The 27037-nt window shown below is 49.2% G+C and overlaps 1 protein-coding gene across 1 annotated transcript in view; it reads left to right on the forward strand.

Annotated features, from left to right (window-relative positions):
- ANKH (ANKH inorganic pyrophosphate transport regulator) overlaps window positions 1-27037 on the forward strand; it is a 168608-nt gene that overhangs the window by 119872 nt on the left and 21699 nt on the right. The window contains exons 5-8 of the mRNA XM_018065615.1: window positions 1848-2018; window positions 4266-4400; window positions 7601-7693; window positions 11021-11116. Of these exons, the coding sequence (XP_017921104.1) occupies window positions 1848-2018; window positions 4266-4400; window positions 7601-7693; window positions 11021-11116 (495 nt within the window). The remainder of the gene's footprint in view (window positions 1-1847; window positions 2019-4265; window positions 4401-7600; window positions 7694-11020; window positions 11117-27037) is intronic.

The raw sequence follows: 27037 nt of genomic DNA on the forward strand, positions 1-27037 counted from the left end.
CTTTCCATACCTCCCCCTCCCTTTTCCTTCACGTCCAGATCTCCTTGCTCGGGTCTGTTCACCTGGCCGTCCTGATGGCGCCACCAGGAGCCTTCCTGCACTTGGCAGAGGAGGGGTTCGTCTTCACATATTCATTTTCCCTCCAGCATGTTCTCAGTCTCTAAACACTGCCATCTTCACTAACACCGTAGGTTTGTGTATGTCGAATGTGAAGCCTGCTGCAGACATACTAGTCTGTTTGCACGTTAGGGCCCCTGAGAGGTCTTTGATTAGTTAGAGAAGTAAATGGGCATCTTGGCCACATCACAAAACTCAATATTCTGTTCCAAAAACAATAGGGCCTTAACAAGGCTTTGCCCAGCTGGTCTTTGCCATCCTTCAGTTAATACGACTTCACTTTCACTTTTCACTTTCATGCATTGGAGAAGGAAATGGCAACCTACTCCAGTGTTCTTGCCTGGAGAATCCCAGGGACGGTGTAGCCTGGTGGGCTGCCATCTGTGGGGTCGCACAGAGCCAGATAGGACTGAAGCGACTTAGCAGCAGCAGCCAGCAGCAGTTAATACAGAACATTTGTTCCCCTGGGAAGCAGCAGGCATGGAGACAGTCATCTTTCCTTCCATCAGTGGGCTCCACTGTATCCTCAGTGAGCGTGAATGGACACTCACGTCATCCGTGCTCCGGGCAGCCAGGTCCTGCCCAGGCAGCCTGGCCACACAGCTCTGTCATCTGCATTCCCCTGCGCACATCTCTAACAGGTTCTGTCGCATTTAGTGGTTTAAGAGCAACAGCCCCGGCACACGCGTCAGTTTGTGAGATAAGCTGACCACCTCTAACGTCTGATACTTTTCTTTCATTCCAAAGTTCCTCTGGATTGCTCTGTTCCCTACAGCAATTGAATGCACGCATTTGATGAATCATGCTCATTCTCCAGCTTCTTTTTCAACTTTCTGTCACCAGTCATTTCTTGAGAATGCAGCGATCAGAGTATGCCTCCTTTGGTCAGACTCACTTAGCAGCAGTATATTTCACAAGCCTATCCTTCTGTGGATGACTGGCTAAGAAGGTTGATGTAGCTCAGATACTTTCTCCCCTCCCCTATTTTCCTACCTCTGCATCCGCTATTCCTCAGGGCTCCTCCCAAGATGGGAACCCCAGGACTCTGCTCAGAGGCTGGACTGATTCCCTCATTTCTACAAGATGGGAAGTTAAGTAGTTTGATAAATTTGCTTTAGAGCCTGTACCATTCAATAGAGATTGACACTTTACTATTATTTCAGTCCCTGCTGACTTTGTATTTTTTTGACCTATGCCACATTTGTAAGTCGATATCTTAAATTTTGATTGTCTGGTTTTATAATTAACACTGGCGGCTTTCGCAGCATGTTTAGCAGAGTCCACGTTATACGCGTAAATGGCCGTTTTTCTGTTGCCCATCGCTGGCCACTGTTCTGTCCTTTGTGGAAGGTCACTTAGGTCCTCTGGCGTGGATTACATGTGCACCTGGAGAGGGCAAAACTCTTCTGTATAGTTTAGGGTCTGGAAGCCAAAGCTTCTGGCTAGTCTTTAGCAATAATGTTAACCAGGTGTGCAGTTGCCTTAAAAGAAACACTTAGTGGTGAACAGAGCAGAGTGGCCACGAGTCCTTCCAGTGCTTCCCAAACATCTGAGCCTGGATGCCCCAAGAGAAGCGTTGAGCAGTAGCCCCAGGTCCTGCTCTCCTCATCTGCAGTGCCAAGGCTTCTGCTCAGAGATCCATCTCAGTTGCGGGTGCAAGAGGTTGGGCTCGGCTTCTGTTAACTGGCTCCATCCCCTCCCTGATGACTGTCTGTTTCCCCACCTCTCAGGTCGTTTTCGTAGCCATTCTACTTCACAGTCACCTGGAGTGCAGGGAGCCGCTGCTCATCCCCATCCTGTCCTTGTACATGGGCGCCCTCGTGCGCTGCACCACCCTGTGTCTGGGCTACTACAAGAACATCCACGACATCATCCCGGACAGGAGTGGACCGGAGCTGGGGGTAGGTCCTTAGACCCCGAGGAAGAGCCTGTCTGTATATCCGAGGGGACTACAGTTTGATCCTACCCCTGTGATTCAACGTATCAGCGTAACAGGCAGGTGCTCTGGGATGTCATATCCCAAGGTCAAGTGCTTGGTAACGTCCACGGGGATAAACAGCTGGAGAGCTGATGAACTCTAGAGATGGAAGAGAGACCTTAGAGGTCACTCTCCAGCCTTCTTATCTCCATACAAGAAGACTGAGTCACAGTGAGTCACGTCAGGCCCCAGTGGAGGCACAGTGTTGATGGTTCTTCTTACTCTGTGGTCAAAAGGAAGTCACTCTGTGATCAACAAAGATTTCAGGAGCCCTGGTACCACTGACCTCACATTTGTGTAATTTCACAGCAGGGATCCAGACTGGGTTTGGGCTTTCTGTCCTGGCTAAACACACTCATTCAGGTATCTTCTACAGAGAGAGTTGGGGAGGGTTTAGGTGACACCTAATTTCTAAATTTAAAATTTAGAAATTTTAAATATGGTCTGTGGCCTCAGTCAGCTTCATGTCCCATTTGGCTTAGTCACCAACACAGGAACAATATTCAGACAACACAGCACAGAGACCACAATGGGAATACAAGAGCCTCCCCTCTGAGGCTAAGAGAAGGAAGAGAGGGATGTGATCTCAGAAGCCCTCCTGATGGAGGCAGAGATTGGCCTGTGCCTCAAAAGGTGAATATGGTACAAACAAGGGATAATCTTGCCCAGATGGCCACAGTGTTCTTTTCATCACCGGTGTAAACAGTATCCGATTTATGTGTATGCTAATCTTCTCTACCCTCTGATACCAATTGAGTTGGTATCTATCCAGCTATAAGGCAAATAGACATGACTTTGTATTTATATATAAATATAAATATACCACTCTATCCCTGGGTCAGGAAGATCCCCTGGAGGAGGGCATGGCAACCCACTTCAGTTTTCTTGCCTGGAGAATCCCATGGACAGAGGAGCCTGGCAGGCTACAGTCTATGGGGTCACAAGAGTCAGACATGACTGAAGCCACTTAGCATGCAAAGTGGTGTGTATATATGTACATGAATGTGTGTGTGTGGATACACACACACATATATATGTATATATAGGGCTGCTCTGGTGGTTCAGACAATAAAGAATCTGCCTGCAATGCAGGAGACCCAGGTTCGATCCCTGGGTCAGGAAGATCCTCTGGAGAAGGGAATGGCTACTCACTCCAGTATTCTTGCCTGGGAAATCTCATGGACAGAGGAGCCTAGTGAGCTACAGTCCGTGGGGTTGCAAAGAGTCAGACATGACTGAATGACTAACAATTTCAATTTATATAGATATATAAATTGAGTACATTACCACACTCTAACCCTGATCCCACCTTTGACCACATGTTACTTTTGTCATGTCAAAACAGTCCTTGTACTGACCACTCACCTTGATCTGAGGTCAGGCCATCAATAGTATCAGATTGAGATATTTCCATCATGAGGACCACCACATCAGATTGGTCTTGATGGTAGCAATCCATCTTAACATTCAGCTGCTAGCAAAGCGAAATAAAGTGACTGGGATGGCTCCAGGACGCAACACTAACCTTTATGAAGACTCAAAACCAAAGTCACTTGATAAAAGCCAGGTGTTAAAGATAATGCCTATCTTTGCTGTGGAATTTTTAATAAATAGCCTTTTCTTTACTGTGCTTTTATTTTGCTTATGGTTCTGAACACTTACATGACTTCTGTCAGAGCCTTGAGATTAGGAATGTCTGTCGTAGACTTATAAAGTGCCCAAATAATTAGGCTATTCATGACCACACTGATTCCAAAATAAATTACAATAATGTTTTACTTCTACGAGCTACCTCTTACCGACATGGCTTCTAGCCAGTCAGTTTTATGATATGAACAAGAACTTTTCCCACCTGTTTCTCAGGCTGTGAAGCTGGGTTCTACTTGGGTTAGTGTTGCCCTGTTTAGACAATAGTGGTTTGAAGCCATCAGGCTTAAAGGCGTGTTTTGATTTCACGGGAGCTTGCCAGCTGTCTAAGTTCAATTCTAATAACACTGTACATTTTATTTTAATTCAACTTGGCTTGTCTACAGAGGCTTTTCCTACATTATTTTTAAGTATAGTGAATTGACTCATGATTGACATCAAAAGAAAAGGCTTTGACTCCGAATTATTTTTTTCTGTTCTCCTTCTCAAGTTCAGCAAACTTTATCCCATTTTGTTGATACAGGGAGATGCAACAATAAGAAAGATGCTGAGTTTCTGGTGGCCTCTGGCGCTCATCTTGGCCACACAGAGAATCAGTAGGCCCATTGTCAACCTCTTTGTTTCCCGGGACCTCGGTGGCAGTTCTGCAGCTACGGAGGTAAGGCCCCTTCTGGGAACATGGGTGCCCAAAGTCACCGTGTAACAAATGTGGGCGGGGAGGTGGCTGACAAATTTGTTTCCAGTTCCTCTTGAAAGCGAAGAAATTCTGTGATATTAAGTTCTATGATACCTTCACACAAGAAAGCATTGAGGATCTCCATCTGTGACTTAGAATGATGTGATTTTGTTTTTTTATGAGTATGGAAACAGTGACAGACTTTATTTTCTTGCATTCCAAAATCACTGTGGACAGTGACTGCAGCCATGAAATTAAAAGACGCTTGCTCCTTGGAAGAAAAGCTATGACAAACCTAGACAGTGTAATAAAAAAGCAGAGACATTACTTTGCCAACACAGGTCTGTATAATCAAAGCTATGGTTTTTCCAGTAGTTGTATATGGATGTGAGAATTGGATCATACAGATGGCTGATCACCGAAGAATTGATGCTTTCGAACTGTGGTGCTGGAGAAGACTCTTGAGAGTCCCTTGGACTGCAAGAAGATCCAACCAGTCAATCCTAAAGGAGATCAACCCTGAATATTCATCGGAAGGACTGATGCTAAAGCTCCAATACTCTGGCCACCTGATGCAAAGAGCCGGCTCATGGGAAAAGACCCTGATGCTGGGAAAGATTGAGGGCAGGAGGAGAAGGGGAAGACAGAGGATGAGAGAGTTTGAGCAAACTCCTGGGAGATAGTGAAGGACAGAGAAGCCTGGCGGGCTGCAGTCCGTAGGGTCGCAAAAAGCCAGATGCATCTAAGCGACTGAACGAGTATAATGACTAGGGAGGAAGATATCTTATTCTTCCTTCTCTTTTACCACATGAAAAAACTGAGGTAAGGACACAAAAGTAGCAAGAAGCTGGACTGTGTTAGAATCCAGGTTTTCTTTCTCCCACTCACTGGCCTCTCCATTTCCCCATGGAGTCAGCGTGGAGCCTCTTCACTGCAGTCACAAGGATGATGGGACAGGCCATGCGCAGAAGCACCCAGCAGGCAAGGGCTGATGCTTCTGTGTTCCGCGACCTCCCTCACCTGTCGCTGCTCCGCCTCCTGAATGTGCCACCCAACCTACTATGGCTTCTGCATCTTCGGCAACCTGCCCTCTTTCAAAGGAGGGTCTCCTCTATTTACTCACAGCTCAAGAAATTGATCTGGAAACTGGCAGCTCCTCCAGGGAGAGAGTCGAAACATTTTTAAAATATTTTTCCATCATGCCAGTATGGTATGAACAAATAGAAAGACTTTGTTTGTTTGCTCATCTGCTGCCTTCTGGGGAATTAATTCTGGCTCTGGGACTGCTGATCCTTCAGGAAGGCCGGTGGCCGCTCCCAAGGGCCTCCTGTTTACACTACTGCCCTTGCGTGCACTTTCAGCATGTCTCCAGGCCGGGGTCTCTTGCCAGGTTCCATGTCCCGGGAAGCAGCTCGTGTTAGCCTGGAAAGAGAAGTACATAAATCACAAGCCGAATGCTTTCTCTTGCCTCCGTGGGTTCCTGGATTTTGTTTTCTTGACTCACAAATGTCCTATGGGGCGGCTTCTGTAACATGGCAGCTTTTTAACCTAATACTTTTGTTTCAGCTGTCCTGTAAAAAGTATGGGACACGCCCTATCCCCACCAATCAACTGTGTGCTAGAATTCCATCTTCCCCTAAAAATAAAAAGACAACCAAGATAATTTCTAGGTTAAAATCATTTCTAAATGGACTTCAGTGCATAGAGACAGACCTCAGCATAGGGAGACAGAACTGACATGAATTAACCATCTGCTTCTGATGGTGTTGGCACTTGCATACATCTCATTGACTCCCAACAGCTCTGTGCCGTGGTTGTTGTTAGTCTCGTGGTTTTTCTGGAGGAACAGAGAGGGGGCCTGAGAGGGTTCGTGCTTCACACACACCTGGGAAGTGATGGAGTGATGCTGGAATCCAGACCTGCCTGATTCCACCACCTACTCCTCAGAGCAGTGTCTTCACCAGCTGAAGACCTACCTCACTCACATTCCTGGCATCAAAACGAAGGGTGACTGCAACCATGAAATTAAAAAACGCTTGCTCCCTGGAGGAAAAGCTATGACAAGCCCAGAAAGCATAGTAAAAATCAGAGACATCTCTTTGCCAGCTAAGGTCTGTATAGTCAAAGCTGTGGTTTTTCCAGTAGTCATGTACAGATAGGAGAGTGGGACCATAAAGAAGGCTGAGCGCCGAAGAATTGAAATGTGGTGTTGGAGAAGACACTTGAGAGTCCCTTGTACTGAAAGGAGATCAAACCAGTCCATCCTAAAGGAAACCAACCCTGAATATTCATTGGAAGGACTGATGCTGAAGCTGAAACTCCAATACTTTGGCCACCTGATGCGAAGAGTTGGCTCATTGGAAAAGACCCTGGTGCTGGGAAAGATTGAAGGCAGGGGAGGAGAAGGGGATGACAGAGGATGAGATGGTTGGATGGCATCATCAGCTCGATGGACATGAATTTGAGCAAGCTCCAGGAGTTGGTGAAGGACAGGGAAGCCTGGCATGCTGCAGTCCGTGGGGTCGCAAAGAGAGGAACGTGACTTAGAGACTGAACAACAACAAAGAAATGAAACTCTCCTATTCCTGTTTGGCTTCCTGTGAGAAGTATTAGTTGTCACAAGTTAAACATCAGAATTGGGCTCTCCTGGGCTGAACAGACTGGAAGGGAGGTGAGTGGGGTGGTGCGTACCATAAAGCCATGGACAGGTGCGCACCATCAGCTTCCCTGAAGGACGGCGTGGAGGCGGAGAGGTGGTCCCTGAGTGCTGAGTGTTCAGAGAGCAGGGGTGGAGCTCAGAATCGCATCTGGAGACTCAAGAATCCGGCTAGACTAGAGGGTTCCATTTGGCTCTGTGAGAACCTGGAGGACCAGGGTTGAAATCTTGGCTTTTCAATCCGTAATCGGGGCCTGGATAAATGTATCTAAAACAAGACGCATCCTCCTAGCCTCAGATGCACACCCTGGACCTGCTCAGCCTGCTCCCCAGGATGCAGGGGGCCTCTGCCCCTTCCTCCTGCTCCAGGGCCATCCCAAGGCTGGCCGTGCTGTCACCCGGGATGGAATAACTTGTCGGGGGACTGTAGGTGAGACAGCTCGCGCTGCCACGTGGCAGGTGGCAGGCAGAGGCTGGAGATGCTCTCTGCGAATGCCTTGCTAACTGCTGGTTCTTCCTCTTGCAGGCAGTGGCAATTCTGACGGCCACATACCCCGTGGGTCACATGCCGTATGGCTGGTTGACGGAAATCCGTGCTGTCTACCCGGCTTTTGACAAGGTGAGAACCCCGAGCGGCGCGCGGCGCGGTTTCCAAAACACTCTCTTTAAAATTAGCGTTTGAGAGACAGCGATCTCTGGTGATGGACACCTCGCTGTCTCTCAGCCTCACCTCCCTCTGCAAGGTTGATGTAGCATTGGGGCTGGCGGAGGTAATTGTGGAACACGTCCCTCAGGAAATCACAGAGGCGAATTGATGCTTGCCTTGATGTGGCTCCCAGGACGTGTCTCCAAACTGGTCCTCACTTCTAGGTTACTTCTGTTGAGAAATTATTTGCAAAAGGAAAATGATGCTCTCAAAAAAATTAATATATTGTTTTTGTTTCTGTGGTTTGTTACTTTTTGTTTTTTGTGTTTTTACTGACCTCATAGCTGATGTGAAGGTACAGAGAGTTGTGTGCTTGAGTTCATAAGCTTATGGTTTTCTTTCGAGGGGGTACATGCACAACCTGGGTCCAGGCTGGTTCAGTTCAGTTGCTCAGTCATGTCCGACTCTTTGTGACCCCATGGACTGCAGCACTCCAGGCTTTCCTGTCCATCACCAACTCCTGGAGGTTACTCAGACTCATGTCTATTGAGTCAGTGATGCCATCCAACCATCTCCTCCTCTGTCCTCCCCTTCTCCTCCTGTCTTCAATCTTTCCCAGCATCAGGGTCTTTTCCAGTGAGTCAGTTCTTCACATCAGGTGGCCAAAGGATTGGAGTTTCAGCTTCAGCATCAGTCCTTCCAACGAATATTCAGGAGTGGGATGTACTTATTCTAGCTGAAAGCTTCTGCTGACATTGCAGGGAGGCACATAAGTCTTCAGATCTGTAACCTGAGACCAGGTCAACACTGACCTGCAGATCATTTGAGAAATGCCTTTTTCATTCAAGCATAATTATTTAAACTTTCAACCTAAAGCAAATAAGTAGAAAAAGAGACCCCTCCCCCAAAAGATTGTATGTAATGTTTTTAAATGAAAAAATAGGAAAAAAGCAAACAACGTACCCCTTGTACTCATAATAGCAACTGTTTGGATTTCTGTAGAACTAGCTCAGAGTCATTGCTGACATCATTTTAATCTGGTCCCAAAAGATCCCTGAGAGGTGACGAGAGGAAGTCTGTTCACCAGCGTCCCCAGCAGATTACCTGCCTCTCTCCCCCCACCCATAATCAGTCATCTGTGAGTAGCAGCTCCCTTCCAGGCAAGTCAGGGATCACCCCCACACAGCCACACATGAGAGAGGGAGGCTCTCGTTCAGAACTCTTTACAGGGTTGGAACTTCCCCAGTAAACAATGAGCTGGACGCTCCACCACTTGCCAACATTCACTTGGAGCATCAGAATACAGAGTGTGTCCTAAAAAATGCCTTTGATGCCTGCTTCCCAGCCCTTTGAGAGTGGACTTCAGAAGGTCTGAGTCACGTGCAGCAGACAGCTATGTTGGACTGGGTTTAAGCCAATCTATGGAGGGAAATCAGTATTCTCATGTCAAGGAACATGTGTATAGAAGTCCTCGAAAACCAAGATGGATATAAGTCTTCTTGCCAAATGTTTAGCTCTTAGAGAATAAGACTATATAATAAAATCCAATAGCAGGGTTCTACTTGTGTTCGAACCTCCTGGCTGTGAGCGTCTCATCTGAAATTGGTTTTGGCTACCTTGAAATGATTAAACTTAACAATACAGCCCTGTCCAATTTCACTAAGAGCAGCCAAGTAAAACATTGTTTTATTCACGATCACAGAGGTTAGACGCTATGAAAAAAATCCCTTTAAGGAGCATCCCTCAAGCCCGATGCTGGAGGAAATCAGGATCCTTGTGAAACCTCCCCGTCGTCACCATGCATTCCACTGTACCACTCCGGCCATTCCCATGAATGCTGTCTATTCACCCAGATCTTAGACACCTCTGTGTGGACTTCCGGAATTTGCTGCATTGACAGTTGAAAATCCTTAGCCTGCTTGTGGGTTCCAGACTTAGAGATTTAACATTTCTCGCATAACTTCTGATGTTTCTAGCTAAACAGGGAGATGGGAGAGTTTTCCACTCTTCCACATTCTCCCTAGTGTTCGGTTATCATCTTGCAAAAGACTGTGTCTCTGTGAAAAAGCCGACGGGGCAAGCAAGACGAGACACTGATGCTGAGCTAATGATATGTGCTGGTTTACTCCAACCATATTGGCAAACACATTTGCTGTCTTAAAAATCAAAGCACACTTGAGGGAGCTGGGGCCCGTGGCTGCTCCCACAAGGGGGGAGGGGGCAGGCATGTGCATTTGGAAGAGGAGTCTCCTCCTCACCCAGCCCACCAGGGGACCACCCTCGTAGATCCCTGGGGGAGAGCAGATGAAGAGATGGCCCACGTGCTGTGATGGGCACTGTGCCAGGACAGCAGTCTGTTTTCCAGGAAAAGCAGGTGTGCTTTAGAGACCAGAGTGAAGAAAATGGAAACCCCTCCAGAGGTTTGCGCTGGCAGCGCAAACAAGAAGGGCTTCCAGAGACTGTCTCAGCCTCTGATGGGAAGCACACATCAAAAGGTCTCTCGCAAGTGGGGCCTGTAACACCTCCGCTTGCACATCTGCCATTAGGCTGGTGCGCGAGCCAGGGGTTTGTCGTTTGTTTCCATGAGTCAACTCTGGGGCTCGGTGGATCCATAATGAGGCGGGTGTTGTTTTTCTCAGCTGCTGTTCATAGTCAAGGGCCGGACACGCGACCCTCAATCAAGGTTTTGATTGAGTGGCGGGTACACTTAGCAATGACGCTGAGATGGCATCAGCCAGCCTCAGGGATGTGTCTGAGGGCCCCTACATCCGTGTGCTCACATTTCAATTTAATAAGGGCTGTTTGAGCATCTTCTCTACTTAAGAAAGGTGGTGCTGAGTTGCAGGAGCTAAAGAGATGGGTGAAACACCCAGTCCTTTATCTCAGGGAGCAAATGTGCCCCTCACAGGAATCTTGACATGTGCCCCCAGATACGATCTGGGGGCTCAGTTGCCCCCTGATGCAGGCTCAGTTGCCATCCTTGCCTGCAGAGCCCAGGGCGGTTGGACACTGCAGGAGGGGCTAGGGCCCTGAACTAGGTGGGTGGGCACCCAGCGCCCCAAAGAGGGGACTGACTCCGGAGACACTGCTGGACAGTTCAGTCCAGAACTCCCTCTGGTTAGCCATCATGTCCAAAAGCCTGACAGCTGTCTGAGAGAGACGTCCAGTCACAGCCATGTTCGAAGCTGTCCCTTGACATCTATGCTTCAGACGCGTCAAATCAAACAGAAATGAGATGCTCGGTAAGAAGCACAAGTGGTCAGCCCAGGATAACCCGGAGCCTTTTCTTGCCCCCCCTAGAATAACCCCAGCAATAAACTGGTGAGCACGAGCAACACTGTCACGGCAGCCCACATCAAGAAGTTCACGTTCGTCTGCATGGCCTTGTCGCTGACGGTAAGGACAGACCCACCTCCGCCCCCGCCTCTGTCTCTGGTATTAGAAAAGAGGAAATTGCCATTTTAAAGGGAGAAGTCTTGTATTCCATAATGCAGTGCTATGCTGGGTAAGGTGACAGCCTCTCCTAGATATTTTCATCCCAAAATACAAACGACAGTTAATCAAGGATGGCGTTGGGGCTACGCTTCTCCTGGTGGCTCAGACAATAAAGAATCTGCCTGCAGGCAAGAGACCTGGGTTCGATCCCTGGTTTGGGAAGATCCCCTGGAGAAAGCAAATGGCCATCAACTCCAGTGTTCTTGCCTGGAGAATTCCTTGGACAGAGCAGCCTGGCAGGCTACAGTCCATGGGGCCACAAAGTGTCAGACACGGACTAAGCAACTTTCACTTCCATTGAGTCTAAGAATGGAGGGTCAACTTCTGGCATTTCTGTAAGGGGCTTCTTCCTGCTGAAGAAAGGCAGGCTTCACCTTTCTTAATGATATTCTGTCTTACTGAATTATTTCCAGCCCATCTTTAAACACTCAGAGTCAACTGTCTCTTTGCCAAATTTAATTGGTATGATTTGTTTCATGGGTAAAATTACTTTCTTTGTATGTTTACACTGCTCTATCCTTCCTATGGAGCCATCGTTCACCACACACTTACCAGGCACCTACAGGATCCGAAACCCCATGCTGTCTTCAAGGACAGAGGTGTGAACAAGAGTGGATAGCGCCTCCTTGTTGGCAGGGCCTGTCAGTGACGCTGCACAGCCTTAAATAAGCAGTACACACCCTTCCTTTATCAACTCACCTGGGCAGTTCAGATGTAGGAGATATGTTCAGAAAACATGAGAAAAAATTCCAAAATGCTCTATAATCCCAAGCACACAGTATATAATTTAAGGCTGTTTATAACATTTATCAACAGTAGCAAGAAAATAATGGCATTTATAAACAACTCCACATCGTAGACTGTGCTCTGTGAGTTCTAAAGATGGAGATGAGAAGAGGATAAGATGAAAGAGGGGTCTTTTGAATTCAGTTCCTTGTTTGTTGTGGTGGCTACATATTTAAGTCCTGTAGAAATTCTGCTTCTTTTACAGCATAAGGGAAAAACCGTAACAGAACTAGCTGAGTGTGTGCAGTTCCCATCATAAATGACTGATACCGAGGACATAAGACAAGAAGAGGTTTGGGGACAAGTGATGACAGGACCATCGTGAGCGTTGTCACTGGCCTTTATCACAAAAACCACTTAGCTAGATGAGCCCTAAGAGGGGTCCCTTAAAATCAAGTCTGATGCACATTTTTTTTGTTTAAAAACATAGTTTAATATTTGATCCTTTGACCCAACACCTGAATAAACTCATCAAGGACAACACAAGGTCTATAGCCCATCACCTAAGCCCTCTGACACTGGGTCCTGCTCGGCATCCTTGGCCACCCCATCACCCCAGCCCAGCCCTTCCTCTCAGTCCGTCCCCCGTGAAACTGGGAAACTGCAAGGGGATGTCAGAAGCATATTCCAGGCCCCCTCCCCGGGGTGGGGAGACCTCTGATAGCACGCCTGCCTGAGTCAGGTAGGTCACCCCCGGCAACCCTGTTCTCCTGGTTGTATTATTTCTCCCTACAGTGTGCAAATTTTTCCATAGTTCCCTAAAACATTAGCAAAACACTGAACAACCTTGAAACCATTTAAAAGAGGATTTTAGGAAAAACAGAGAAGGTTTCTATTCCCGGAAAAGACTTCAGCTTTTTGGAGCCTGTGTTAAGTGACTGAAAGTTGGTTCGGATGCCAGGGTCTGTGACTTGGACACCATCCAGCTCCAAGAGCTGGAAGCTTTGGGCTGTTGCTCACTCTGCGGTCAGGGTCTGGCTCCCCTGTCTCCTCTCACTCCATGTGGACCTCCTCCCTCAGTTATGGTCAAGTCTGACGGAGAACCTTAGCAGACTGAGTTTACGGATATTCCTTCCTTCCTTCAGTTCACAGGCAATACCCTATACTTCTAAAACAAAAGCAGTAAGTGTATTTTGAAGTGATAACCATGTAAAAGCTAGAAAAATGCTTTAATCTCCCGCAGAGGTTATTTAATTTTTAGTTTTATTTAATTTTAGCTATTTAATTATTCTAATGCTACCATCTATGCATCCATGTTAAGTTGCTTCAGTTGTGTCCAACTCTTTGCAACCCTGACCCTATGAATTGTAGCTCACCAGGCTCTTCTGTCCATGGGATTTCCCAGGCAAGAATACTGGAGTGAGTTGCCATTGCCTTCTCCAGGGGATCTTCCTGACCCAGGGATCAAACCCGAGTCTCCTCCATTGGCAGGCGGATTCTTTACCACTGAGCTACCTGAGAAGCCCAGATTACAGTATAGGGTAAACCTGACTTTTAAAAAGTTCTTCCCAGGAGGCTTGGTGGTAAAGAATCTGCCTGCCAATGGGGTTGCAAAGAGTTGCACATGACTCAGCAACTTAGCAACAACAAATACCTTTTATGTGCACTGGGAAACCAAAAAATCATGTGTCTCACGTTATTGCAATGTTCACTTTATGGTGATGGCCCGAAATAGTTCCAAGAGATGTCTATACACGTATTTAATAAGGCTTAAATTTTAAATCGTGCTTTATCGCAATATTCACTTTACTGGGGAAGTAAAAAGTGAAAGTGTGAAAGTGTTAGTCACTCGATTGTGTCTGACTCTTTGTGACCCCATGGACTGTAGCCCACGATGCTCCTCTGTCCGTAGAATTTTCCAAGAAAGAATACTGGAGTGGATTGCTGTTTGCTTCCCCAGGGGATCTTCCTGACCTAAGGATTGAACCCAGGTCTCCTGCATTGCAGGCAGATTCTTCACCATCCAAGCCACCAAGGAAATCTAGACCAAAACCTGCATTATGTCCGAGGTCTGCCTGTGATGGCACCAGCTAGAAGCTCGCCTTCCAAGCTCCTCCAGGGCCTTCCTCTCGTACTCTGCTGTTCCAGCAAATAGGAACAGATACCTGGCCCTGAGGCCAGGGCTTGCCGGCACGCTTGAAGCAGTGGTTTCTTCAACAATACAAACAGTAGCATTATGGTGTGTCTCAGATACATCAGCTTCCCAGGTGGTGCTAAAGAATCTGGCTGCTAATGAAGGAGACGCAAAAGATGTGTGTTCGACCCTTGGGTCAGGAAGGTCACCTGGAATAGGAAATGGCAGCCCACAGTATTCTTGCCTGGAAAATTCCATGGACAGAGGAATCTGGTGGCCTACAGTCCAGGGGGTTGCAAAGAGTTGGACACAACTGAGCGGGTGAGCACAGCACAGCAGCAGATACGTTACCTTTATAATGACTCAATCCACTGGGCCTCAGTCAGTTGGCTCTACCATCTTGGCTAGAGGCCGGCCTGCGTGCGTACTCGGTCATATCCTACTTGTGATAGTCCCGTGGACTGTAGCCCACCAGGCTCCTCTGTCCATAGGACTTTACAGGCTAGAATACTGGAGTGGGTTGCCCATTCCTTCTCCAGGGGATCCTCCTAACCTAGCGATCAAACCTGCATCTCCTGCATTGGCAGGCAGATTTTTTTACCACTAAGCCACCAGGAATTGCCATTAAAAGATATATAGAAAAAATATAAGGGTTATCCCCCTAAATTCATTATAGTGTCACTATAGTGCATATAGCTTTGTATAGCACTTACCATGTTCATTCTTCACATCTATTATTCCCTGTAGGCCCTGAACTTCCCTAGGCAGGGTCTGCGGGTTAGTCACCTCTTATCCCCAGGGCCTAGCATCCTGCCTGACACAGAAGGGGCACAATAAACAGAACCCAAACACAGGAATCAATTAATACTTACCTGTGTGATAAGAATCAGAAAGGTGCCGATGGCATTCACCCCTCCTGAGCCACAATCTCCTTATTTATACTGAGGTTATCTTATTTTTAAAGCTCTTAAGATGCCCTTAACTTGAGAGTCTATTTTCACTTTTTAAATTTTTAAACTGCATAGTATCAGGAAATTAACATTGCGGAGCGCTTAGGATAGACACACCATGCTTATTACAGTAGGCGATATTCTATACAAAGTGCGAGCCTTCTGATGGTTCCAGAGCTTTCTACACGTTGCCTAGGATTAGAACACTTTGCCAAGCGCTGGTCCTTTGGGCATTAGTGACTCTTCTCTCTGGGACTTTGAGAAGAGCTGGCGCCACAAATGCTGCAGACATTCAGTGACCCAATGATGCTAACTGCTTTTTGAAGGAAAACCTGTCCTGTCCAGAGCAGAAACTCATCTTGCAGTCAGAATGGGCCCATTCTTCAGGCCCTGACATGTTCAGTTCAATATCTGTCTTTGCCTGGGAAAAATATTTTTGACAGTTAATAAGAGACCGTGGTGCTGGGAAAGATCGAAGGCAAAAGGAGAAGAGGGCGACAGAGGATGAGATGGTTGGATAGCATCACCGATTCAATGCACATGAACTTGGGCAAACTCTGGGAGATGGTGAGGGACAGGGAGGCCTGGCGTGCTGCGGTCCGTGGTGTTGCAGAGTTGAACACACCTGAGCAACAACATGAGACTAATATTTCAGCATGCTACAAAGCATGCATATGCTTATGCCCTAGTACAGATTTTCCGTTTAACTTAGAGTGAATCCCTGACTCCGAAAGTTCATTCTTCCCTCATTTTCTTATCTGAGAGTTTGTCTGAACCACTGGGCTTCAAGACAAGCAGCCCAGAATGCCTTCTGCCCAGCTGGAAGCGGAAGTGGATTTAGGAAGAGAATAAGGTAGGAAAGCAGAAGCTTGGCCCAAGGAGCATCTTGCTTCCCTGCCTTTAGGAAACTTAGAAAATCACTGATTGGCTCCTTTAGACCATTTGATGGGTGTGAGGGTGAAAAGGGAGAGCTTTAGCTGATTGGAAAGATCAACTTCAAAATAGTAAGAACCCTCTGATAAAAATGAATCCCCTCAATAGCAACAAAGGCGCAGACGCGATGCAGACCAGGGGCAGGCAGACACACTGCTGTCTGGGGTGAAGGAGCACACAGTTCAAAAACATGCTGTCTTTAAATAAGGTCGAAAGAAGGCATGCCGCCTGGCGGGAGCAGGCGTGGTGCAGCAGCCACTCAGAGGAGGCCAGTGATCCGAGCTGTGCAGGACAAGGTGGCACCACGAAGAACAAGGCTGTATCTGGCGCCGGGGTCAGAAGCAGGCAGCCGGGTTTGCCCAGAACCTTCTGGCAGAGCCATGGTCTCCGTCCCTAACGTGACCAGTTATGAAGCCCCGTGATACCCAGCATGTTCTGAGAGGCTGCGTTTCTCTAGTAGACACTTGTGGTGATCACAGACAGAGGGTGGTTGCCATGAGCTTGAGAAGGAGGCAGGTGTTCCTTCCTCTTGGGGAGAGGAACCGATAACACTAAACTTAGAGAAACACAGCCCCTTGGAACTGATCACAACTGCCCCCTGAACCCCAGCCTTGGGGATAGATAGAAACCACTAACCAGGTAGGGTATGTCTTTTCAATAGCCTTTTTGGTGCAGAGCAGCACTCCGAAAGGTACCAGACCCCCATATTCCTGGATGTGAGGCCACTGTGGTGAAGTGAATGGATGAGCTTGCTAAATGTACCAAGCTTGCCAATTTGGTGCCCCATACGCATGGTCTTTTTTTCCCAAAGTGTTAGTGGCTCAGTTGTGTCCGGCTCTTTGCGACCACATGGACTGCAGCCCATCAGGCTCTACTGTCCATGGGATTCTCCAGGAAGGAATACTGGAGTTGGGTTGCCATTCCCTTCTTCCCAACCCAGGGTTCGAACCTGGGTCTCTCCCGAATTGCAGGTGGATTCTTTTACCATCTGAGCCACCAGGGAGTTGTGTGTTTGTTTTTTTTTCCTAAAATTCATAGCAAATCATATTAAGTGGGCAAGTTATAGCAGCTTTGGATGAGTTTAGCTGACCAGTTTCCATTTTTACTTCACGATGCCAGTTTTTCAACGTCTGCTGTTTTCTTACGCTCTCTGCAGCTCTAGTGTGGGGGAGCCGTTGCCAAGAGAGGGGGCCCCTCTATCTCAAGAGAGGTGGGGAAGAATCCCTGCAAAGCGCAGGCTTGGCTGCTGCTGAACCTCCCCAACCCCCTTCATACAAAATGGGAACGGCGTCCTCCCAGAGGGATGTTGGCAGGAAGGAAGAGCCACCAAAGCACTTGCGTGCAGTGAACAACTTGCACGGTCACACCCAGCACCCCTGGATGTTGAACCCCAGAGAGGCCAGAGGGGAAGAGCTAGGAGCAGAGGAAAGGGAGAGACAGAGTCAGAGCAACGGAGAGTGAGGTCAGCAGGGAAGGGGAGGGACCGAGGGGCCCGGGAGAGAAAGGGGCACTGGAGCATCAGAGGAGATGGAGCAGAGTGGCGGAGGTGGGTTCAGCAGACAGTGGGGAGGATGGGAAGGCCCCAGAGACCCCTCCACCCCCACCCCAGGCCTTGCCAGTCCTTCCAATAGCAATTGCTGTAAACCGTGTGCATGCTAAGTCGCTTCACTCATGTCTACCTCTTTGGGACCCCATGGACTGTAGCCTGCCAGGCTCCTCTGTCCGTGGGACTCTCTAGGCAAGAATACTGGAGTGGGTTGCCCTGCCCTCCTCCAGGGGAATCTTCCCAACCGAGGGATCGAACCTGAGTCTCTTACATCTCCTGCATTGGTAGGCAGGTTCCTTACCACCGCCTGGGGAGCCTGCTGTGAACTTTAGAAGAGTTTTAAAAGAGGCAGGTTCTTAAGAAATGAGTAACTGCAACAAGTTGTCAATGGGCTAAATAGACTGTTCCACAGGTTGAAGTGGGTGAACTCGGCTGTTTCAGGAAGGCGGGTGTGAAGGGTTTCTCTCGCTAGGCGGCCACAGGGTGGGCTTCATGGCCCCAGATTCAGACTCTCTGAGGTTGTGGGGCCATGCCAAGGCCTCCAGGCTGCACCCCACTGGCCTCCCCCAGCTTCAACAAATGGAGGCTGTTTGATGGCGGTGGTGGTGGTCGCGGTGGGGTGGGGAGTGTGTGCGTGCGTGTGTGTGGCTGTCACTGAGGGCAGAGAGAGAAGGAGGCCTTGCTATCCAACCATGCCATTGCTGTTGCTGTCCGTCGCTCAGTCGTGTCTGACTCTTTGCGACCCCATGGACGGCAGCACACCAGGCCTCCCTATCCTTCACCATCTCCCGGAGTTTACTCAAGCTCATGTGCATTGAGTCAGTGATGCCATCCAACATCTCATCCTCTGCCGCTCCCTTCTCCTCCCGCTTTCAATCTTTCCTAGCATCAGGGTCTTTTCCAGTGAGTCGGCTCTTCGCATCCAGTGGCCAAAGTATTGGAGCTTCAGCTTCAGCATCCAACCAGAGTATCTCATAGTAGAATGCAGGAGTATCCGAGGCCAGTGGCTGTTACTACTTAAGGATCTGGTTATTTTTTAAAAAAGATTTAAAATAGGTTTTTACTCTGGATCCACCCTGAGCCTTGCTTTTTGACGTCAATGGGTGGTAAAAAGGGAAAGTATGACTCTGTGCTCAATCCCAAGTGTTCTATTCTGATGGTTATGGGTTGAATGGTGTCCACCCCAAAGTTCTATATTGAAGTTCTAGCCCCAGCACCTTGGAATGAGACCTTATTTGGAAATAGGGTTCAGGTGAAGTCCTGGTGGGTGGGTCAGGTGGACCCGTGTCCCATCTGACTGGTGCTCTTGCGGGGGTGGGATGTGGATACACAGACACAAGGAGGGTGCCACGTGGAGGCCAGAGTGATGCTGGATGCTTCTGGAAGCTGGGAGGCCTGGAGCAAACCCTCCCCTGGGCCTTCAGAGGGAGCGTGACCCTGCCGACACCTTGATTTTGGTGTCACTCCCGGACCGAGAGATGATAACGTGTTGTTAGGCTGCCCAGTTTGTAGTGCTTTGTTACAGCAGCTCTAGCAAACTCATACACTGATGTTTCTGGAAGAGAAGCACCCTCTTGTCATTTAAGGCCATGTGGATTGATTGACCAGGCCTAACTAGTCAACTAGGGGCTTCCCCGGTGCCTCAGTGGTAAGGCGTCCACTTGCCAATGCAAGAAATACGGGTTTCATCCCTGGGTTGGGAAGATCCCCTAGAGAAGGAAATGGCAACCTGTCCCAGTATTCTTGCCTGGAGGAGCCTGAGGAGCCTGACAGGCTACAGCCCATGGGGTCACAAGAGTCAGACACAATTTAGTGACTAAACAACAACAAACTACCCAACTCGTTTGCTTTCTTTTGAAATTCCCCACTTACTGCTTCCATAAGACATCTGTATTCTTGTGTTTCCAGCTTCTTGAAGTAAGGATCTGAGTGTAGGAATCACTTAGAAATATTCTTCTTGCAGGTTAGCACTGTCCCAAGCTCCTGCAGTAAAGAGTCTGCCTGCAGTGCGGGAGACCCAGGTTCAATCCCTGGGTTGGGAAGATCCCCTGGAGAAGGAAATAGCAACCCACTCCAGTACTCTTGCCTGGGAAATCCCATGGACTGAGTATCTTGGTGGGCTACAGTCCATGGCGTCGCGAAGAGTCGGACATGACTGAGTGACTAACACACTTGTCAGGATTTATGTGCTTAGTTACATCCTTGCTGATGGGGCTTTTCGGAGGATATGAGGATGTGGTTGGCATCGTAGTATCCAGTAGAAGTACCAGTGTTCAAGTTGGGTCTCTTTGCTTTTTGGTTTTATTCTGCTTACCATTAGTTGAACAATCCAGTGCTATCTCACCCACGCCCTGCAGACCCAGCATCACTAACCCTGAAAAGTTGAGACACATTCACAATTTTCAGGGAAGAAATTAAGTTTCTACTATTTTATCCAGTTGTGTTTATCCATTCCCACCCCCACACCACCACGAAATTGTCTCAAGATCTTAATCCCTTCTGCTGCTTCCTACATAAACAGTAGTATCTGATTTGGCACAAAATTGTAAAAATTACTTAGTTTCAGTTTCACCTATCAGTACACACCTGGGTTCTGCAAAGAACAGGTGTAGAGCCGCCACCTGCAAGGGCTTGGGAACCAGGGGGAAGACAAGTGCATTCTTCTCTGGCTTCTGCACTTGCTGCCTGCCGGACCCCAGCCTCACATCGAGGATGTGGTTCCCAGGCTCTACTCCGAGGCTTTCCCAGTATAAAAGCAGATTTATCAGAGAAAGACAGCAGTCAGAAATCATTCCACCCAGTAGCCGAATAACCCAGTGGGGATCAACTCATAGATTTCCGGGAATTGTATTTTATGTCTGTCTGTGGCTTTTTAAAAAATTGTTGTTATTCATCTCAGCTTAAAGACTGAGATGCCTGTGCTTCCCAGGTGGCGCTAGTTGTAAAGAACCTGCCTGCCAAAGCAGGAGACGTAAGAGACATGGGTTCAGTTCCTGGGTCAAGAAGATGCCCTGGAGGAGGACACAGCAACCCACTCCAGTATTCTTGCCTGGAGAGTCGCATGGACAGAGGAGCCTGGTGGGCTACAGTCCACGGGCACACAGAGTCAGACAGGACTGAAACGACTTAGCATGGATACATGCTCGCACAGTTTAAAGATAACAGAAGTAAGGGAGCATTTTCTTATCTGATGGGCCTGTTATAGCGTATAGGACCCAGACGTCGGCTTGGTCAGCTGCATGGTCCAGACCCTTATGGACAAAACGGGGCCATGGTGTTGGTGGCTGAATGGCTTTCTGATTTCAGCATCTGCCCTCACTCCCTGGTGCTTTGGGCCATGAACATGAGCATCTTCCTGGTGGCCTGGAATTCTGATGTCCTGTCGATCCATGCTGACAAGGACATGCGGGGAGTCAGCATGTGAAATATCTCAAACGCTTGTTTTGGTAAACTATCTCAAGAAACACTGAATAGATTATTGAACTGAGCACATGAGGACAGAAAACACTGATTGGTGTGCTCCGTGCTCATTGTGTGTTGCGTGAAGCTAGAGACCACTGGACCCAGAAATAGGAGAAAACAATCAGGCATCATCCTGGTTACCCAAACGTGTTTCTCAACAGCACGGTTGCTGTTCACTCAGTCGTGTCCGACTCTTTGCGATTCCATGGACTATAGCACGCCAGGTTTCCCTGTCCTTCACCATCTCCCGGAGTTTGGTCAAAGGAATAAATCACACACTGGTGCTTCCACTGGAGGCTCTGATACCAACACCCTCCCGCCCTCACCCCTCGCCACCCAAAAGCCCCATCCGCAAAGACATAATTAAGCGCATAAATTTGGGAACAGTGCTGACCTGCACAAACAATATTTCTAAGCTAACCTTGGATTCAAGTTCTCACCTGGAGAAGTTGGAAATATACAAGAACAGAAATGTCTTAAGAAAACAGTCAGTGGAGCATTTAACACCCACTGTACCTCACCCGGCACTTAGGTGTCTCTTGTATCTGCAGGCAGACTGGGAGAGTGAACGGGGAAGTACAGTTGCCTTTAGCTAACTGATCCGTGGCCTTTGCTGAACGTGTTCTTTTATTTTATCTTAAATAAAATTTTAGCTTAAGGGTTTCGCTCTATTTCCAGCTCTGGGCAGGAGTGCCCGCTTGTTCAGGCAGTGAAGGAAACACGATTACGTTGCTTCAGGAGATTATTCTGGGAGTCCTTTTGTACTCCTTCTGAGCCCAGGGTGAACCTCAAAGAACCGTAGTGTGATGCTGAGAAAACACACGTGTGGCAGATAATAGTGCCTGGGAAAGCGGCGCATCGTTAATCAGAAACCAGACAGCTCTCAAAGGCCTGCCTTTAATCCGCCCGCAGACACGGCTCTTAACCCGTGTGGTGTGAGGAATGAATTGGCCCTTACCAAAACAAACAGAAAACAAGAAGGTTTGGAGAGCCGGCCCCTCTGAACCGGAGACGGGTTCAAAGGCAGGGCTGTGAGTTGTGCCAAATGGCCCTGGGCTCTTGTGACACTTGACTGCCTTCTTTGTGGATTTTGATTTAAAAGGGGTGGGTTGGGGAGGGGGCAGAGAGCCAAGGGGGAAGGGTTAGCTTAGGCTTGAATTCGGGGCCACATGGCTCAGTGCTCATGAGTGTGGGTCTAGGGGCCCCCCTGGCCTGGGTTCAAACCCTGACCCCACCACTCACCCACTGGGAGGTCACTGAATACTGAAAGCCTCAACTTCCCCAGCTGCCATGCGGGCATGATAAGAATACCCACCTTCTGAGGCTTTTCAAAGGAGTAATAGCTTAGCATCACACCTGGCACGCTGGAAGCAGAGAATACCAGCTCCCTGCTCCGTGGCCCCCAGACACAATGGCTCCCATGAAACGGAAGGATGGCTGTGTATAAATAAACAGCTACTGGTATATTCGATGCCAGTGAATACTTTTGTGAATTCTTCTAGTGATACCTATCATACCCTTCCAAATTTCTGTGGGGGTGTGTGTGTGTGTGTGTGTGTGTGTGTGTGTGTGTGTGTGTGTTTCTTTTCAGTGTTTAAAATAAATTCACCCTCTTGACAGATTTATACAGTCCTCCTCTGGACAGATTTCGCCCACACATGGGACACATATTGCGTGTTTCTCTCCCTGAGAACTTGGGAAAGCTCTTCTGAGGTCCCCTTCCTGTGCACACTCTCCAATGCCAGGTGTTGACAGTGCTCATTCCAACCTTCGGTTGTCTTGCTAATTCAGAAATGTCCGTTACCCACGGGGCTTCCCAGGTGGCTCAGCGGTGAAGGATCTACCTGCTAACGCAAGAGACGCGAGAGATGCAGGTTCAGTCCTTAGGTTGGGAAGATCCCCTGGAGGAGGAAACAGCAACCCACTCCAGTATTGTTGCCTGGAGAATCCCATGGATGGAGGAGCCTGGTGGGCTACAGTCTATAGGGTCACAAAGACAGCGGAGCGACTGAGCGCGCACTCATGCCGTTACCCACAAGCTTCGTTGAGCTCTGAAAGAGAGAAATTGATACATTTCATCCTTTGGCTTAGATCTGATAAATGTGTACACACCAACCAAATATTAGAAATGCCAGTAAGGAAAGATTTTTTGATCACTCACGGATGCATTGCCAAACTTGTCTAAAGCCTGGGCGATGGAACACTTCTGCTTAGAGCAGTGGTCTCCAACACCATTGGCACTAGGGACCAGTTTCATGGAAGGCAGTTTTCCCACAGACAGGTGTGGGGTGGGGTGCGATGGTTTCAGGAGGATTCGAGCCCTTTACATGTACCGTGCACTTTATTTCTGTTATTATTACATCAGCTCCACTTCAGATCGTCAGGCATTAGATCTGGGAGGGTGGGGAGCCCGGCGTAGAGTTTTTCTATTTACCAACACAGCTCCCCAGAGAAAGAGCACGTCCAGGTTTATTCATGCAGTCGTTTAAAGCAAATGCTTGAGCCCCTGCTCCACACCAGGCTCCACGGCTACCCCAGTGAAAGAAACACACTGTCTCTTTTATTAGAGGGGTTTATAATCTCAGTGAGAAGACAGGCAATTGGCACATACGGTGGTGTTAGACAGTGTGTTCATTTCCTGTGGCTCCTGTAACAAATGACCACAAACCTGATGGCTTAAAACAACAGAAATGTATTCCCTCCTAGTTCTGGAGGCTGGAACTCGAAATTCAGTTCACTAGGCTGAATTTGAGGCACTAGCGGGGCAGACTCCCTCCAGTGGGTTTAGAAAAGAATCCAGGCCTTGCCTCTTGCAGCTCCTGGTGGCAGCTGGCATTCCTTGGCCAAGTCACTCTCTGGGCTTCTTATCATCTCTACGTGGCCCTCTTTCTATCATCAGGACACTTGCGACGGTATTTAGGGCCTGCCCAGACACTCTTACCTCCATAATTTCGTCATCTCTGTTACCATATACAGTAATGAATCCTTGTTCTGGGGATGAGGGTGGGGGCATCTCTTTGAGGGCCCGTTCTGCAGCCTTCTGGGCTTCCCTGGTGGCTCAGCAGTAAAGAACCCGCCAGCAGTGCAGGAGACATAAGAGATGTGGGTTGGATCCCTGGGTCAGGAAGATCCCCTGGAGGAGGGCATGGCAACCCGCTCCAGGATTCTTGCCTGGAGAATCCCATGGCCAGAGGAGCCTGGTGGGCTACAGTCCATGGGGTCACAAAGAATCAGATGCAACTAAAGCTACTGAGCATGCATGCATGGACGCAGCCTTCTACAGTAGTCACAGCTGCTTGGGAGAAAAAATGAAGTAAAGACAAAGAGGAGGAGGGAGACTCCGCTTTGGACTGAGGGATCATATTAGAGTAATCAGGGTGCCCCGAAGCCCAGGGCCCCCTGTGTGTTTGCAGCCGTGGAGGCGTGAACACACACTCCCCCACCCCCCATCTGAGAGGCACCTCCATGTGTGCCCACCTGCACAATTCCATTCTTTCTGGTCAGGGACTCTGTCTCAGTGTCTCCCTCTCTCCGACGTCAACCTCTCCCAAATCACTCCTTCGTATCTGTGTTTAAATATGCTCAAGGCTCCCAACTTTTGAAAAAAACTTAAAACATGAAAACCTTTATCCAGAAGGCGCCTACATTTCTCCTCTCAGTGGCATCCAAGCTCCTCGAGAGAATTACGCAAGAGCACCTCTCGCCCACCCTTCCCACTGCTGCAGGCCCCCATCTGTGCTCCCCACCTGGGCCATCTGCACTCCCCACTGCAGCCCACCTGCCTCCTCCTTCTGAAGCGAGGGACACCTGTTCCTACCTAGGTGGTCCTTCTGTGCTGCGTTCCTGCCCCCATTTGCCAGTGTCCCCTAGAGAGCTGGCCCCGGTCCCTGCGCGCTCAGGCCGCGGCTCCTACAGACACCTTCCTGTTCTCCTGCCCCCGTATCTGGGGCGGCCGTCATCCACAACCTAGGCTCATCTCCTGCGGCTTCAGTGGCTCTCCGCTCAGCTGCTTTGCCGCCTTCCTTTCTGAGTATCTTCCCTGGTGGCTCAGAGGTAAAGCCTCTGCCTGCAATGTGGGAGATCTGGGTTTGATCCCTGGGTCAGGAAGATCCCCTGGAGAAGGAAATGGCCACCCACTCCAGTTCTCTTGCCTGGAAAATTCCATGGGTTACAATCCACGGGGTCGCGAAGAGTCGGACACGACTTTCACTTTCTTCACAGGCTCCTGGCTGGAATATCCCTCTTCCTCACTCCAGGTGGGCACCTCCCTCTGTCTGAGTGACCTCCTCCCTCCTCAGCCCTCCTTCTGCAGAGTGTGACTCTGGTTGCCCATCTGGCTGATTTCCTGAAGCAGCATCTTTGCCTCGCATCTGTCTCCCGAGCTTCTCACCCAAACACTAACTGCCTCCTTTGCGCAGATGTGCTTTGATTTCCCTCGGGCGCCCGCCCATCCTGTCCCAGAGGGTGCTTGTGGCTGGCACTCTTTCTCCTCTCCATTACCCTGCTTCAATGACCAGCATGGACTTCTGCCTGGAGTTGCCAGAACCGGAAGCCTGGACTCCTCCCTGGCTTGGCCATCTTCCTCATCCTTAGGTCCACTCAGGCGCAGAGCCCTGTCTTGGCCTCCTCCTAAACACCCCTGGGACCTCCCTCTTCTCCATTCGCCACCTCATAGTCCTCTTTCTGGGCTTCCCTGGTAGCCCAGCTGGTAAAGAATCCACCTGCGATGCAGGAGACCCCGGTTGGAAGATCCCCTGGAGAAGGGATAGGCTACCCAGTGCAGGATTCCTGGGCTTCCCTGGTGGCTCAGCTGGTAAAGAATCTGCCTGCAGTGAGGGAGACCTGGGTTCGATCCCTGGGTTGGGAAGATCCCCTGGAAGAGGGCGTGGCAACCCACTCCAGTATTCTTGCCTGGAGAATCCCCATAGACAGAGGAGCCTGGCGGGCTACAGTCCATGGGGTTGCAAAGAGTCGGACATGACTGAGCAACTAAGCACATCCCTGTTTCTACTCATATAGCTCCCCCTCCTCTGGAACCACAGCTCCCAGGGGGGCTCCACGCACATCGCGTCCAAACCAGTCCTCATGGAGCGGACGGCATACTGGCTCCCTGGTACCAATGTAAACTCGAACCTGAAACACACAGCACCAGGCCCATCTCAATGCCCTGCTGCCCACTCCAGCCGCACAGAGCTCTTGGGACTGAAGGGTCACTGTGTGTGTTCTCTCACCCAAGCTTCTGCCCATGTTGTCCCTTTTGCCTGAAACCCTCTCTTCACCTCCTCGTCCAGCACCTGGGACTGGGACTGGATGTGGTCAGCCGGCTTCCCACGCCCTGCGGCCGCTGCTGTCCCTGAGCCCCCATCTCGACACCGCACTCTGTAGTCACGGGGACTCCATGAGGCTGGCATCGCCTCTGCCATGTTCGCCATTGTGTCGAATTGGCCAAAAAGTTCATTCAGGTTTTTCCATAACATTGGATGGAAAAACCTGAACAAACTTATTAACCAATCCAATATATGCCCATAGTGCCTGGCATGGGACAGGTGCCCAGTAATTATTTTTTGACCGAATACACGTGTAAAGCGCACTGTCATAATAACAAACTGATTGCTGCGGAAACCAGTAGGTCCCTGCAGAATCAAAACTGTAGAAGTAATTAGAATCCGACTACCTGGGAGGCAGGGAGGAGGTGGTGACGTAACGCCCCCCAGATGAAGGGCTGATGGGGCCTCATCCTCGTCTCTCTGTCCTTTGCCACGTGCCTGCGTGCCCACTGTCGTGTCCAACTCTGTGCAACCCCATGGACTGTAGCCCACCAGGCTCCTCTGTCTATGGGATTCTCCAGGCAAGAATACTGGGGTGGATTGCCATTTCCTTCTCCAGGGGAGCTTCCCAGCCCAGGGGTCGAACCCGCGTCTCCTGTGGCTCCTGCCTTGCAGGCAGATTCTTTACCTGCTGAGCCACAGGGGAAGCCCACCCTTTGCCACAGGGTCCATCTAATCCACCTTCCACGTGGCAGCCTTTTAAATAGCCAAAGCCCAGCTCAATACCTTTTAACAGCCTGACTT

The sequence above is a fragment of the Capra hircus genome, chromosome 20, assembly GCF_001704415.2.
Source record: "Capra hircus breed San Clemente chromosome 20, ASM170441v1, whole genome shotgun sequence".
Taxonomy (NCBI): Eukaryota; Metazoa; Chordata; class Mammalia; order Artiodactyla; family Bovidae; genus Capra; species Capra hircus.